Here is a 15,685-nt window from a genome sequence, read left to right as displayed (position 1 = left end):
GAGAGAGAGAGAGAGAGAGAGAGAGAGAGAGAGAAGGAGAGAGAGACAGAGACAGAGACGGAGAGGGAGAGGGAGAGGGAGAGAGAGAGGGAGAGAGAGAGGGAGAGAGAGAGGGGAGAGAGAGAGGGGAGAGAGAGAGAGAGAGAGAGAGAGAGAGAGAGAGAGAGAAGAGAGAGCGAGAGAGGAGAGAGAGAGAGAGAGAGAGAGCGAGAGAGCGAGAGCGCGTGAGAGAGCTAATGGTGGGTGACAGAACTGGATCCAAAAATATGTCAACAGAGAGAGAAAGAGATGAATGCAATAAGCTGGCATTTAATAGAGATAAATGTGCAGAACAGGAAAGCATGGCTAATGACATGAAAAGGATCTGGGGGTTTCAGTGGGTTGCCAACTCAATGCAAGTTAGCCACCTTCCCCCCACAAATCTTACACGTGTAATAGGCTGAGGAACAAGGGTAGTCCCTGCTGTTACCTGCTCAACAGTGTGCTGGGTTCTAGTTGTGCCTCAGCAGGAGCAAACCCTCCATCAGACAAATAACTGCATGTGTGCCTCTGTCTCCTCATTCTGCCTCAATCTTTTCCCTGTCATCTCCCTTGTCTAATGCTGCCCTGTCAGACCACAGGGCCTCCAGGAAGCACATTTCATTTGAGGGTGGCTCCATTAGGCAGTTTTCCTTTACAAGAAGCCAAAATCTGTTTTTTTTTTTCATTAATGCTGAGAAACTGACAAAGGAAAATCCTAGAGAAAAGATTATGAAATATCCCTTTAGCCTTGGCAGAGAGTTGGGGGACTACCAAGGGCAGAATACCGTGTGGGGGGGCAGCTGGGTGGCTCAGTGGATTGAGAGCCAGGCCTAGAGATGGGAGGTCCTAGGTTCAAATCAGGCCTCAGACACTTCCCAGCTGTGTGACCCTGGGCAAGTCACTTGACCCCCATTGCCTAGCCCTTACCACTCTTCTGCCTTGGAACCAATAGACAGTATTGACTCCAAGACAGAAGGTAAGGGTTTAAAAAAACAAAAAGAAGAAGACCGAATGGGCCGTTAGATGCGGTCATAGCATTAGACATTTTGGTTGTTTTTTGGTTTGGTTTTGATGGGGGGGGGGGGGTCGGGGTAGTGACAAGCGAGGATTCAATCTGGAGCTGACATGGGGGCTGGGCGAGTGAAAAGACTGAAGAGAATATAAAAGACATCAGTAAAGATTTTACAGCTCCCCAGACCTGCTCCAACCTGTGCAGGATGGGAATATTTGCTTCCTTCTTTGTGAGTGTCCCCAGTGCTGGACAACACAGAGCAGCCACTCCTAGGAGCCCAAGATCTAGGACTGCTCTCCTCCAACATCTCCGATACCTGCTGTTCACTCCTCACTGCACGTGGGGGTCTCTCTTCCTCACACATGCTGTGATCTCTTTTTCAGGCAGGAATGATGGCTTAGGAGTCATGAAGCAGAGAACACCAGAGATGGAGGGAACCTCAGGAGAGGGAGTATGGGAATACAGTGTTAAAGCAAGAAGCCGTCTCCTTAGAGATCCCTCCAGGCGTTTCAACTTGGGGCTTTTGAATTTTTTTTTTAAATTCTGACAACTGTATTTCAGTGTAATTGGTTTCGTTTGTAATCCCCTGAGTTTTGGTTTGTTCATTTAAAACATCCTTCTGAGAAGGGGGGTCCTAGGCTTCACCAGGCTGCAACAGGGGCCCAGGACACCTAGAAAATGGTCCCAGTCACATTCTCTTGTGCCCTGAGCACATAGTGGGCACCTGGAGGATGGCAGCAGATGGACGAATGGGGGCCTCAGAGCAGAGGTCACAGGTGAAAGCCGCGAGGGAGGACAGTCTGCTGGGAATGGAGAGATGGGGCCCCTGGTGTGTTGGGCTCCCGGGCCTCTCCTGCCCTACAGCCCCATCTCTGACCTTTCGGCCCCCCTCCCCTGCGGGCTCTCCCCAGGCCTCCAGGAAGAGCCTTGCCCCATTCAGTGGGCCCAAGGCTGCCTGCCTCCCAGAGGCCATGCTGATGGCAGCAGATGTTTTGTATGGTGCTGTGCAGTTTACACAGCCCTCTCGCTCCTGGGAGGGAGGGACAGTCAGTCCCATTTTCCAGAGAGGAGCCTGGCATTCAGAGCAGTTAGATGACTTCCTGACTCACGTCCAGGCACAACAGTGCTGTGTCTTTCTGCTTCATCCTGGCCCTCAGCAGAGTCTGAGGCTAAGTTGGAGCCTCCAGAATGGTGGCTGCCAGCCTGCCAGGCCTTGCCTGAGAATCAATGGAGTCTTCCTGTCTCCCGGGGGGCCTGGGCTCCCTCTCTGGGCTCTGAATCCATCTGTAGGAGAAGCCACTCCCCCGTGAGGAGGCGACTGAGCTCCTTCCCTCTCCTCCAGGGAAGCAGGGCCTTTGAGAAGGCCTCAGCCTGGAGACTGCTCCGCAGGTGGAAGCAGAGGGGCTGAGGGAGCGTGGCGCAGGCCTGGAACCAGGCCCAAGCCTGGGGAGGCCCTGGGTGTCTGTGCGCTGTGCTAACGAAGGACTGGTACGATTTGAGGCAGCGACACCATGGTTCAAATCCAGCCTCAGACACTTCCTAGGCGTAGGACCCTGAGTAAGTCCCTTACTCTGCCTGCCTCAGTTTCCTCAACTAAAAAGTGGAATAAAACAGCACTTCCCTTGGCAATGAGGGATGGGAGGCCAGCCTGGAAAAGGCTGCCAGGCGAGTGACTCTGGGCAAGTCTTGTACCTTTTCTTAGGCCTCTGTTTCCCCCCATGGAAAATAAGGGAGCAGGGCTAAATGGCATCCAGGGTCTCTTGTCCCCCAGCTCGAGTCCCCTAGATTCTCTCCTCAGACAGAGCCTGCCCATGTGTCCCTCGAGGGCCGGGTGAGCAGCCAAGCTTGCTAAAAGGCGGAGCCATCTCCTCTACCCCTCCCTTGGGGGTCCCTGGGAGGCTGGGGGAGCGCCGGAGACCCCCACCAGGAATCCTGTTACCCCGGGCAGGGGGGCCCAGAGCCCCCGAGGGACGCAGGTGCCTCTCTGCTCTCCCCTCGTCTCCCCTCTATTCAGATTTGACTCTGGGGGTGCCGAGGGGTCAGGATGAGCTCGGGGAGGGAGCGCCCCAATATCCTCTTTCTGTCTCCCGTTCTCTGGGCCCTCATCCTGGAGGCTGGAATGGCTGCCCTGAGAGGAAGGCTGCGCAGGGCCCCAGGCCGCCACCTCCCACCACGTGCTTCATCAGTGTCGGCTGACCGCACCTGCTGTTTCTGGCCAGGTCACGGTGGCGGAACATGGATCCTGAGGAGGGGCCGCGGCCCGGTCAGGCCTGGTCTCCTGAGGCAGACGCAGCGGGGCCCCTGGATGGGCCATGTGACCACAAGAAGGGAGAAGCAGAGAAGGCGCCCCAGCGCGGGGCCCTCTTGTCCTTGGTCCTTCGGCCTCAACGCCTCGGAGGCCCCTCCTGCAGCTGGTGCTTCATCTCCGACCGGCCAGGACGGGGAGGGGACCAGGACGGCGCAGGCACACACACAGGAGGCTAAGGAGCCCAAGGCAGGCCCCTCCTCCCCTCCCCCAGCGGCCGAGCGAGAACCCACCTTGGAGAAACTTGTACAGCAGAAACGTGAACCAGTTCGTGAGCATCTTCTCTGCCACCGACTCCGTCCTAGGAGAGAGAGACGCGTGGTGGGCCCTGGAGGCTGGGGCCAGCTCAGGCACATCCCCGGCGGGCAGCCGGGGGCACAGCCTGTGCCAGTCTCCAGCCCGAGCCTGCTGTGGGCCCAGGTGGCGTGAGGACGCCCCTTCAGGCCCGGTGAGCCCCCATTCCGACTCTGGCCTCCTGAGCAAAGCCAGGAGTCGGGCAGGGTGGCACGGCCAGGAGAGAACGCGGCCTGGCTCGATGTGCCAACCCCGGAAGGCTCTGCGGCCGGGAGAGGGCCCATCTGATCAGCCCCACCATTTCGAAGCCGAGAAAATGGCCCAAGAAAGGGAGGGACTTGGCCAAGGGCACACGCTGGGCCGGCATCCGGGCCTGGGGCCAGCACCGAGGAGGCGCAGAGAAGGCATTTGGGGAGTCAAAGAAGCTGGGTTCAAATCCTACCTCAGACGCTGCCTTCCTGGGTGACCCACAGGAGTCATTTTGTCTCTGATCTGTAAAATCAGGGGGTTCCTCCAGGACCCCAAACCCCTCATCCTTCCCTCGGAGCTTCTGCTTCCTCAGGGGAATGAACCCCGGGCCAACAAAGGGTGCGGAGAGTCCGTGCCCATCCCTTCGGGAAAGGGCCAGGCTGCCCATCTTCCTCCCTGATTCCTCTGACACGGGGAGATCCTTAGAGCCTATTGGAGAGGTGGGCCAAGGGGCGGCTCCACCCTAGGCGTGAGCTGTGGCTCCCTACTCAATCCCTACAGGGCCTCTATCTCCTCCTCTGCAAAATGGGGGGAAGGGGGATCTGGATGAGCTCTGAACTCTCTTCCAGCGCTAAACCAGGGACCTCTGGGGCCTCCGTCTCCTCGTCTGTAAAAGAGGAGGGCAGCTGGGCTCTCTACAAGGCCCCTTCTGGCTCCAAATCCATAGAACCCTAGGAGTGCGCAAACCCTGAAACCAGAGGGGCAGCCCCGAGGAATGTGGGACTCTAGATCTCCCTCCTCATGGGGCATTTATGAGGAGAAGAGAGCCGCCATCACCTGGCCTCACAAGCGCCCAGGAGGAAGCCCCACTTCATAAGGAAACCACCGCTAAATGTCTGAGGCTGGCTCCGACCCCGGGCCTTCCACACTCCAGGCCTCTCACTGCCCCCTGGCCCCCCTGCTGCCCCCCAGCTCCCCCTCACTGCCCCTGGCCCCCCTGCTGCCCCCCGGCTCCCCTCACTGCCCCCTGGCCCCCCTGCTGCCCCCCGGCTCCCCCTCACTGCCCCCCTGGCCCCCCTGCTGCCCCTGGCTCCCCCTCACTGCCCCCCTGGCCCCCCTGCTGCCCCCCGGCTCCCCCTCACTGCCCCCATCCCCCCTCTCCAGCCCCCTGAATCTAGCTCACCTGCGCAGAAGCAGCTTGGGGTGGTTCTTGCTCTCCAGGTTCTTCTCGATGAGGTCAGACAGCAGCTGCTTCAGGACGCCCGTGGCGTACTCCATCTCCCCCTGCAGCGCCGTCATGATAAGCGAAGCCACGTTGCCGCGGTCCCGACATGGAGAAGCTGCGCTGGGCCTCCAGGGTGCGGATGAAGGTGAGCAGGAAGTGCTTCTTGTTGAGCAGCTGCCCGAACAGAGTCAGAGACTTCTCCACATTGGCCTGAACCTGAGGATGACAGGGCCCGTGAGGCCTGGGCTGGCCTGCGGCAGACCCCCGGCCTCTCCTGCACCCCGGGCGGCTCCCCACCAGAGTCCTAGGCCTAGCCTGCGGCAGAGCCCCGGCCTCTCCTGCACCCCCGGCGGCTCCCCATCAGAATCCTAGGCCCGGCCCACAGCAGACCCCCGGCCCTCTCCTGCACCCCCGGCGGGCTCCCCACCAGAGTCCTAGGCCCAGCCTGCGGCAGACCCCCGGCCTCTCCTGCACCCCCGGCGGCTCCCCACCAGAGTCCTAGGCCCAGCCTGCGGCAGGATCCCCGGCCTCTCCTGCACCCCGGGCGGCTCCCCACCAGAGACCTAGGCCTAGCCTGCGGCAGAGCCCCGGCCTCTCTTGCACCCCCGGCGGCTCCCCATCAGAATCCTAGGCCCGGCCCACAGCAGACCCCCGGCCTCTCCTGCACCCCCGGCGGCTCCCCACCAGAGTCCTAGGCCCAGCCTGCGGCAGACCCCCGGCCTCTCCTGCACCCAGGGCGGCTCCCCACCAGAGACCTAGGCCCAGCCTGCGGCAGACCCCCAGCAGCTCCCCACCAGAAGGGAAGGACGGCCAGAATCCTAGGCCTGGCCCCACAGCAGACCCCCGGCCTCTCCTGCACCCCCAGCGGCTCCCCACCAGAAGGGAAGGACGGCCAGAATCCTAGGCCTGGCCCACAGCAGACCCCCGGCCTCTCTTGCACCCCCGGCGGCTCCCCACCAGAAGGGAAGGACGGCCAGAATCCTAGGCCTGGCCCACAGCAGACCCCCGGCCTCTCTTGCACCCCCGGCGGCTCCCCACCAGAAGGGAAGGACGGCCAGAATCCTAGGCCTGGCCCACAGCAGACCCCCGGCCTCTCTTGCACCCCCAGCAGCTCCCCACCAGAAGGGAACGGAGGCCAGAGTCCTGGGCCCAGCCTGCGGCAGACCCCCGGCCTCTCCTGCGCCCCCGGCGGCTCCCCACCAGAGTCCTAGGCTCAGCCTGCAGCAGACCCCCGGCCTTTCCTGCACCCCCAGCGGCTCCCCACCATAATCCTAGCCTGGCCCACAGCAGACCCCCGGCCTCTCTTGCACCCCCGGCGGCTCCCCACCAGAAGGGAAGGACGGCCAGAATCCTAGGCCTGGCCCACAGCAGACCCCCGGCCTCTCTTGCACCCCCGGCGGCTCCCCACCAGAAGGGAAGGACGGCCAGAATCCTAGGCCTGGCCCACAGCAGACCCCCGGCCTCTCTTGCACCCCCGGCGGCTCCCCACCAGAAGGGAAGGACGGCCAGAATCCTAGGCCTGGCCCACAGCAGACCCCCGGCCTCTCTTGCACCCCCGGCGGCTCCCCACCAGAAGGGAAGGACGGCCAGAATCCTAGGCCTGGCCCACAGCAGACCCCCAGCTTTCCTGCACCCCCGGCGGCTCCACACCAGAAGGGAAGGGCGGCAGGCGGCTCAGGGGGCCGGAGGCCTGGACGCTTCCCCTCTGGGTGCCCCTGGCCCGGTCACTGGGCCGCCACGGCCTGCCCTGCCTGTGCTTGGCACGGACTCTCGGAGAAGGACAATGGGGGTGGAGGAGGAGGGGCTACAGGGTGACAGAATGAGGGAAGAGAACTCCCGGGGAGGACTCGCTCTATCAGGAGCAGGGCAGGGAAAGGGGCAGCCCAGGGGCCTGAGGAATGAGTGGTGGCCATGTATCGCGCCTGAGTGCACTCTGCCTCCGTCCCCCCGCCTCGGGCACCAGCCCAGCATGAGGGGCGCCGCAGGGACAACGGCCCCATTTGACAGGCGAGGACACTGAGACTCAGTGAATGGGCTCAATGCTGGGAGAGACGGGGGGGGGGGGAGCAAGGAGTCCCGAGGGGGAGGAGAGCCCCCCACCCCCACCCCGGGAGACCTTAGCCAGTCACACTATGCCGGGGCCCAGCCGCCCCGAGTCTTCCTTCTGAGCCTGTTTGGGCCTCTCTGATCAGATGTCATGATGCTATCAGGGCTCCATCCTCTGCCAGTGAAGCAGCCGCAGCGGCGGCGATAAGCTCAAAATTGGTCCTGTCCTACATGGCTGATCTCATCGGAGATTGCAGAGAAGAGATGGAGGGGGAGGCCGGGGAGGCCAGAGCGGCTTGGGAGCCCCACCCCCTGGCCCTGATGCTGGGGATGTGTCCAAGGTACCCTCCAGGCCACAGCAAAGGCAGGAGACTAAAGGTTGGGCCTGGCACTCAAGGCTCTCCACCACAGGGCCCCAGCCTCGCTCTCTGAGCCTGCCACCCCCGTACTCTCCTCCACGCTGGAGCACACAGTCCCTCACATCTGCCTCCTTTAGGTCTGCTCCTGCTTCCACCTTGTCTGACTCCCCCTTTGGAGGCCATCGCAGAGCCCTCCCTCCTGCACTTTAAAATTGAGGAAAGTGAGGCAAACAGCAGGCAGGGGACTCGCTCAGGGTCACACGGCGAGGAAGTATCAGGCGTTGGAACTGAACTGGGGCTTTGGGGACGCGAGGCTCGGCACTTATCCAATTTGCTGCCTAGTTGCCTCTGAACACGGCAGTCTCTGAATATATGTTTGCCATTAATGATGACAACTACATCCTCTCCCTTGTTGGCGCATCTTAGAAAGACAAGGAAGAATGGTTCAACAGAAAATGTGCTGATCTCATTAAGAACACGCAACAGAATCAGGGAAGAGCTCTGGGGACGGATGGCGGCTAAAAATCCTGGTCCCGCACCTCGCTTTGTGACTGAGAAAAGAGCGAAGACTCTGAACCTCAGTCTCCTCATCTGTGAAACAGGCAGAACAATCCCAGTATCACAAGAAGTCATCTAGACACCTGAACGTCCCGAGCTGCTATTACCATCATTTCTACAAGAATAACGACAGCCAGAAGAAAGGACAGAAGGCTTTCCATCGAAATTTGGAAGGGGAAAACACTCAGAGCCATCAGACCGAAAGCTGTAGGACAGAGAGAGCTAAAGAATCCTCTTGACTCTCGAGGTCCAGAAAGAGCTCGACCCGCTGGAGAAAAGGGCACCAAAAGGAAGAAGGGAAAACTTCTCAGAGATAAAGGGGCAGTCCTGAACTGGGGTTTAAAAAAGCAAACTTCACAAGCATTGGGGAGCTGAGGCCGGCCATTCCAAAAATCTGGGAGAGCGGCGGGACCCCGAGGTCAGTGGAGGGACGTAAAAAGCAGCAGCTCCATCCTGCACCGCATTCACAGTACTTTAGAGACTAGAGTGAGAGGGCCCAATCACCCCAGGGGGCTGGAGTGGGGGCCCAGCGCCCAGCCAGGAAGGCTTCCAGTACATCGATGAGGACATCGAGGGGGGCTGGTGACGTGGCCATACTGAGAAGACTCGGGGGAGCAAGGAGGGCAGAAGAGGAATACCGCAGGGGCTGTGGGGAGCAGAATTCATCCCAAAGGATGTTCTAGGGAGGAAGATTCCAGCTCAGGAGCACTAGACGGTCCCAAAGGGGAACGGGAGGCCTCATTGGGGGGTGCTAAGCTGGAGGGCCACTGGCCAGAGCCCTGCAGGAGGAATCCCTGAACCAGAGGGGAGACAGGCTAGACCCTGAGCCTAGCAAGATCTCTCAGCACTCTGGCATCAGCGAAGGGGATGCAGCCTGGGACTAGTCCCCATCCTGTCAACGAGCCACGGAAGGATGAACCACAAAGACCCAGCCGCTGACTGCAGGTGCCTCAGCCTTATACCTGCCCACCTCGTCCTGGGAGCCTCACTCTGCTGGCCTCCTGAGCTCCTGCCTAGGCCTTCGCCACCCTGGATTCAGGACCCACCCGGTCCTGCTGAAATGTGCCTCAGGTTGATCTGGCACTCCCACCAATGAGCGCTGTGCTGGGACAGCACCTCGGGGGAGGAAGGGGTATGTGGGGAGGCTGGACGTGAGCCTTATGCCCCACTGCACTTGGCAGGCAGGGAGGGAGCCCTGGACTGTAAAAAGGAACCTGATCTACAAAATGTGTCTGTAGTGTGTCTGTGTGTACTCAGAGTAGCAACTTTTTTGTAGCAGAAAAAAATGGAAACAAGTTTTCATCAGTTGGCAGATGGCCCGACAAAGTATGGTATATGAGTGTAGCGGAATATTATTCCATGGGAAGAAACGGAGCCAGTGGAGAATTTTAGGGACCCTTGGGGGACCGAGAGCTACGCTCCAGGATCACCCCCTAAGAGAAGGGGAAGCAACAGCAAGAGGCTTCACAACTTTGATGGATGCCATGACCAACCGTTACTCCAAAGGACCAACAAGAGAAACAAGGCTTCCGCCTCGCAGCGAAGGGGAGATGGACTGGAGGGAAAGAGGGAGGCCTACGGTGTCAGACATGGCCACTGTGTTGGTTTGTTTTACTTAACTGTTCTTGGCTGTAAAGGATTTCATAAAAAGGAGCAGCAAATGAGGCTGCAGGGAGCACTGGATCGTACGGCCTTAGAAAATATCTGAAGAGGTCATCAGGTCCAACCTCACCATTTTGCTATTTATTTATTTATTCATTTATTTAAAACTTTCCCTTCTGTCTTAGAATCCATACTGTGTATTGGTTCCCAGGCAGAAGATCGGTGAGGGCTGGGCACTTGCTCAGGACCACACAGCTAAGAAGTGTCTGAGGCCACATTTGAACCCAGAAGCTCCCACCTCTGGGCCTGGTTCTCTATCCAGAGACCCCTAGCAGCCCCCAGTGTATTTATTTTTAATCAAGGCCCTCTACTGGACTCTCAAGTCAGGAGAAACCTCCTGTCTAAAATCCGTAGGACACCCCCCCCCCAAAGTCCAAGACAGTTAAACTGGCTTACAGAAGGATGAATATTGGTCTCCTATTCCATTCCAGAACCATTCGAGGGGATTCTGCTGGGTTCTCCCTAATACCTTGTTATTGCCCTTTAGAAGCCAAAAACTCTCTCAAAGATCATCCTTATAACATGGGCATCTGCTGCCCGGCTACCCGGTGCCATTTGCCAAAGGATGGATGACCAGAAAATGCCCTCCATTCTCCCGTCTCCTGGTGGGGCACCTACCTCCATCTCCTTCAGCACCGGGTGGTCCTCAATGCCTGGGAAGAGGACCCTCATGGCATAGGTGCGATAGTCCAAGAAGGGGATGCCAGCTCCATCCAGGTCATTGGTCAGCTCGTGGATATCTGTCTGAAGTTCTGCAAAGGCTGAGCAGCAAAGGAGAGAAGGCAGAAAGTCAGGGACAAGTGGGAGCAGGGCGGTGCACTTCCCCAGGAGGCCCCCACAGGCCCAATAACACCCTGACCCAATAACAACCCAAGCCACAGTGTAGGGACCAGGGTCTGGATCTATGCAGAGGAGCGTGACATAAGGCTTCATAAACTCAAAATATCTCCTCCACTGGCCAGGCACAGTGCCTAAATTTCCACCATTAAATATCCATCCATTTGGGAGATTTTAGTGATTGCTGTTAAAATGAAGATGTTGACTGGGAGGGGGAGTACATTAAGCTCTAATCAGTTGCTAATTAACACAGCCTGAATTAGCTTCTTAGATTAGTTCTTGTCACCTAGCAGGGCTCTGACAAGCCAAGGGAAAGGAAAGTTTAGACTGGTGGCAAAGGAGAGAGAAGATAATGAAGCACTGGAAGTGGAAACTGAGTCCTTCCTGACCTGGTCAGGGCCTCAGTCTCCCCCTGTGTGACCTACACAGAGAATCTCTTGTTCATTATTTTCTGAAGGGCATGAAAAATGATGAGTCTGCTCACTGTTACCTAGAGAAAGCGCGGATGTTGGTGTTTCATCTCAAGCCGTCATCGCCCCCCATCCTGTGCTTCTATCAAAGTCTCCAAGCCTTACCCATCCTTCAAGGCTCAGCTCAAGTCCTGCCTCCTCTGGGAAGTCTCCTATCTATCTCCATTACCTCACCAGACTACAGCACTTAATACGTGTTGCCCTATTGTGCATGCATCCTAGAAAGGTTGGGTGTGGAGAGCAGAAAGGAGAAATATAAAGGAAAAAAGAGGAAACTCCCCACACTTTGGAGCTAAAACACTGGCAGGGAGTGAGGGGGGGACCCTGGAGTGCTCTCCCGAAAGAGACCAGCTGCCTCGCCATCCCAAGTCCCTTCTAGCTCCAACTCCCACCATTCCGAAGCCCCTTCCTTGGGTCCCTGCAGTTGGGATGCTGGGGGGCGGGGGGAAGGTGCCGCGTTCTAAGGCCCAGCGTAGCATTCTAGAACATCCAATGCTCCACATTCAAGGTGTCTCTTCAGGGTCAATGACAGCAATCACGCAGGACTGGCGTTGAGGTAGAGAAAAGGCTGAGGAGCGTAGGAACCGGCTCAGGACCGAGGCTGGTGCCAGGAGGAGACGGCAGCCAGGGGGTGTGTGAGAGATGGCCTCGGGGCCCCTACCCACCCAGAAGACGAGGCTCTAAATCAACCTTGGGCGCAGCCCAAACCCTCAGCCCTGACTCGTCAGCAGAGCCCTTCCGGCTTTCCCCAATCGCTGCCCCACAGGGCATCCCTGTCCCCGTGATTGATGGGAACGACACAGACTGGCTCTTCTCAAGTAGAGCCTCTCCTCTCCCCCTAGGCCAGCCTTGGCAGTGGTGGAGGAAAGCCCGTTCCCTATCTCTTAAGGGAAGAAAGAACATTCAGAGGCTGGGGGGCTTGGAGTGGGGCTTTCACCACAGACAGACCTGGAGAAAAGTCTGGGGGGAAGGGGGCGGGGGGAGCCTCGCAGCATTGTCTGAAATCAAATTAAGGAACTTCAAAGAGAGCACGAGGCCGTGCCAAGCGGGCTGGTCTCAGCCGCCTGAGGCAGGGACCAAGCCAGCTGCCGAGAAGATGCTCTATCTTATCTGGGTCCGGTAGAAGAGGAAAGAGAAAGGGTTCTGCCGAGATGGCAGCTTTTAATTAAAAGCCGCTTCCTTTTATCTCTCTGGCAGCCCTGCACTGTTGTCTCCCCCGCCCCATGCCAAATGCTTTTATTATCGTGTGTCCAGGGCCCCAGTCCCTCCCCAGCTCGGCTGCCTGGCAGGGTCATGGGCCCAGGCAGTTGCTTGTGGAGATAATGGGCAATTAGGCCCTGACAGTGGGACTTGGAGAGGCGTTTGGGCCCAATTCCCAGCAGGCAGCAGCCGCATAATAAGCTGCCACCCCCTAACACACACACATTCTCTCTCTCTCATTCTCCCTCTCTCCCTCTCTCTGTCTCTCTGTCTCTCCCTCTCTCTCTCTCTCTCTCTCTCTCTCTCTCTCTCTCTCTCTCTCTCTCTCTCTCTCTCTCTCTCTCTTTTTCTCCCTCCCTTCCTCCTTCCCCCCCCCAACTTGGAGCCACTTTCAGTTTCTTCATGAAAACTTATCCCTTTCCCAAAATTCCTAGCAAAAGAGGGCCACAGCCAGAGAACCTGATGCCCGCTTCTGTCCTAGGAATCTTCCCCCTTGGAATTTGATGTTCAGGGATGACCGTTCAGATCGCTCAGTCCAATCACCAAGGCCCACCATGACTCACCGTACCACTCCAAACTGCCCTAAGCCCTGCCGTCCTAGACAAAGCTTCCTCTCCCACCAGGTGGGTATGAGCTGGAAAAGAGCATGGAGGAGACTCAGGCAACCTCCTGCTTTTACCCCTGTAAAACGTGGCCCGCTGCTTGGCCTACAGTGAGCATTTAATCCACACTTGCTGCAGACTGACTGACGGCCAAGGCCAAACAGGGACCCGGGACACACAGGATGCAGGCAGCAGAGGGAGGTCTGCGGAACCCCAAATCCATCACTCTGCCTCTCTGCCCAGGCTCCTAGGAAAAGCAAGCCCGTCCCCATCTCTGAGCTCTAGTCACGTTCCTTTGTGTAGACGTCCCTCACCATCCTGGATTTCCACCCAAATTAGAGACATTCCTCCTGGCTGACTTCAAGCCCCACCTCCTCTGACTGCTGGGTCAACAGCAGTATGCGGTCAAAGGAGACCCAAAAGATAAGCAAGCCCAGCCCTTCTCGAACCTCCCAGAGCTATGTGGGAGATTTCATAGACCTACATATGTGTGTACCTAGAGAGGCCGAGAGAGAAAGGGGGAGGGGAGAGACAGAGACAGAGAGAGCTAGACAGACAGACAGACAGACAGACAAGGAGACAAGAAGGAAGGAGGGGGTGTATATGGGGCAGACTGGAGGGAGATGTGTGTACCAATACACACACACACACAAAATACACACACCTCCCCCTCCAAATCTATCATTTGGCTATAATAATAGCAAAAATCAATAAAGCCCTTCAAGGTTTGCAAAGCGCTTTACCAATATTATCTCACCAACCCTGGGAGGTGGGTGCTATTATTATCCTCATTTTAAAGATGAGGGAACTGAGGCCAAGAGGGAGGAACAAGGATTTATGAAGCACTTCCTATGTGCCAGACACTGTGCTAAGCATTTAATAAATATTTCTCCATTGGATCCTTACAACAACCCAAGGAGGCAGGTAACATGATTATCCCCATTTATTACCCTAGTTGAAGCAGACAGAGGTTAAATGACTTGCCCAGGGTCACAGAGCTGGGAAGTGACTATGGGAAGACCCGAACTCCAGTCTTCCTGACTCCAAGTTCAGTCCTCCATCCATCCTACCCAGACTAGGTGCAGACATGTGCCCTGTGCTGTAGTGCAAAGAGCCCTGGGCATACAATCAGAAACACTGCGCAGATCCAGGCTTCTTACTAAGTGGGGTGAACCAGGACAAAGCACTGAAAGCCTCAGTTTCTACATCTGCAACAGGAAGCATTATCTTAAGCGAGGGAATCGTTCATTCTCCATTTCAGAGGCTTGTGCTGAGAAAAGCACTTCTGAAACTCCAAAGTGCAAGGGAAAGGAGAAGGGGCACGGTTGCCTTTATTAATATTATTGTTGCTACTATGTTCTTCTCATCACTTCAATGGGATTCAGATAGAAATGGTCATAGGAAGTCAGGGTTCTTCCATGAGTGTCTCCCATTTAATACTCTGCAGATCATTCCACGGGGGCGGGGGGGGGGGGGTAAAATAACTGCTTCTTCTAAATAAATAAAAGTGGTGAGCAACCTGCCAGCATCCTGGGGACCACGGGGGGACTTGTGCTTCATTCTGTTCCCAACATGGCTGCTGATCACCACCACCACCACTACCACCATCCTGGAGATGGTTACTGCTTTTATCATGATCATTATTCTATTGAATTTTCCATCCTGAACCATGGAAGGCTCCCTGGGGGAGGCAGAATTTCATGGGCTGCTGCATGGGGGCTGAGCAGGGCAGATACTACAAGAGACAGGAGGGAGGTCTAGGGCAGATTCAATGGATTAAAGCAGAGGATGGAAGTTGGAGAGCTGAAGAATCCCAGCACCACAGAGTTAGAAGGAACCTCGGTGGCCATTTTAGAGAGGAAGAGTTTAAAGGCTTTTCCAGGGTCAAAAAGGGAGTAAACAAAAATGGGACTTGAACCCAGATCCTATGACTAATGTAAGCCCCTTTCCACCCTGCCATGATGCATCTTGAGGCAAGAGACAGGGATGGCTGGATGGTTGTTTTTGAATTCTCTGTCCTGCTCCTTTCTCCCCAACTGAACAGTATGTTCTCTCCTCATCTCCACCAGAGCTCAGACAAGCAGAGGGCTGAGACCCAGCAGCTTAGGGACAAGGAAGGGAGGAATGAGGACCAGGCTGAAGGAAGGATTCTCCCCTGCTCCTACAGGGAGCACCCGCAATTCAGAACCACTTAGGAACAAGACAGTGCTGAGGATACAAAGGGAGGCAGGCAGGGGATGCCTCAAGCCAAGGGCTAGAGTGAAGGGATGCTTCCTCCTTCAATTAGCCCCTTCTAGTCAACTGATTTTGCACATGACACCCTCTTCATTTTCACTGAGTGTAGGGAGGCCTACAAGGGCCCTTAGAGAGGATTTGATCCAACCCTGTCATTTTACAGAACGGGAAACTGAGGCCAAGGAACTTGCCCTAAACAACAGAATAGAAACTAGGGCAGTTTCCTGAATCTTCTCTAGTCCAGGGCTCTTTTTACTCTACCATATGAACTTCCCTCCTTGAAAAGGCGTGGAAAAGGGTTGGAAGGCTTTACTGTGGACTGCCATCGTCCTACTCAGCTGAAAAGCCTCAGGAGGATGACCTGGACTAAGACAGCTGGGTGGTCCAGCAGACAGAAGGCTGATGCTGGAACCAGGAAGACCTGAGTTTGAGTCCTGCCCTCAGGCCCTTCCTGGCTGTGTGACTGGGAGCATGTCCCTGAACTTCTCAGGCTGACTTTCCTCACCTATAAAATGGGAGTAATAGCGATGCCCACCTCCCAGTGTTACTCTGACGGGAGAATATAGGCAAAGTGCTTTGTCAGCTTTAAATGACATCTAGATACTGATTCTCACTGTCCTCATCACCCATCTGCAGCTCGCCATACCATTCTTTCTGCTCTCCGGGCACA

At 56.7% G+C, this 15,685-nt stretch overlaps 1 protein-coding gene across 1 annotated transcript in view; it reads right to left on the bottom strand.

Moving 5' to 3' along the window:
• PLXNA1 (plexin A1) overlaps positions 1 to 15,685 on the bottom strand; it is a 260,073-nt gene that overhangs the window by 56,436 nt on the left and 187,952 nt on the right. The window contains 4 exon segments of the mRNA XM_056804732.1: positions 3,572 to 3,639; positions 5,005 to 5,150; positions 5,152 to 5,262; positions 10,290 to 10,432. Of these exon segments, the coding sequence (XP_056660710.1) occupies positions 3,572 to 3,639; positions 5,005 to 5,150; positions 5,152 to 5,262; positions 10,290 to 10,432 (468 nt within the window).

This window comes from Monodelphis domestica, chromosome 7 (assembly GCF_027887165.1).
Source record: "Monodelphis domestica isolate mMonDom1 chromosome 7, mMonDom1.pri, whole genome shotgun sequence".
In the NCBI taxonomy this organism is placed as follows: Eukaryota; Metazoa; Chordata; class Mammalia; order Didelphimorphia; family Didelphidae; genus Monodelphis; species Monodelphis domestica.
The sequence above is the reverse complement of the archived record's forward strand: the minus strand, read 5'-3'. Positions and strand labels throughout refer to the sequence as shown.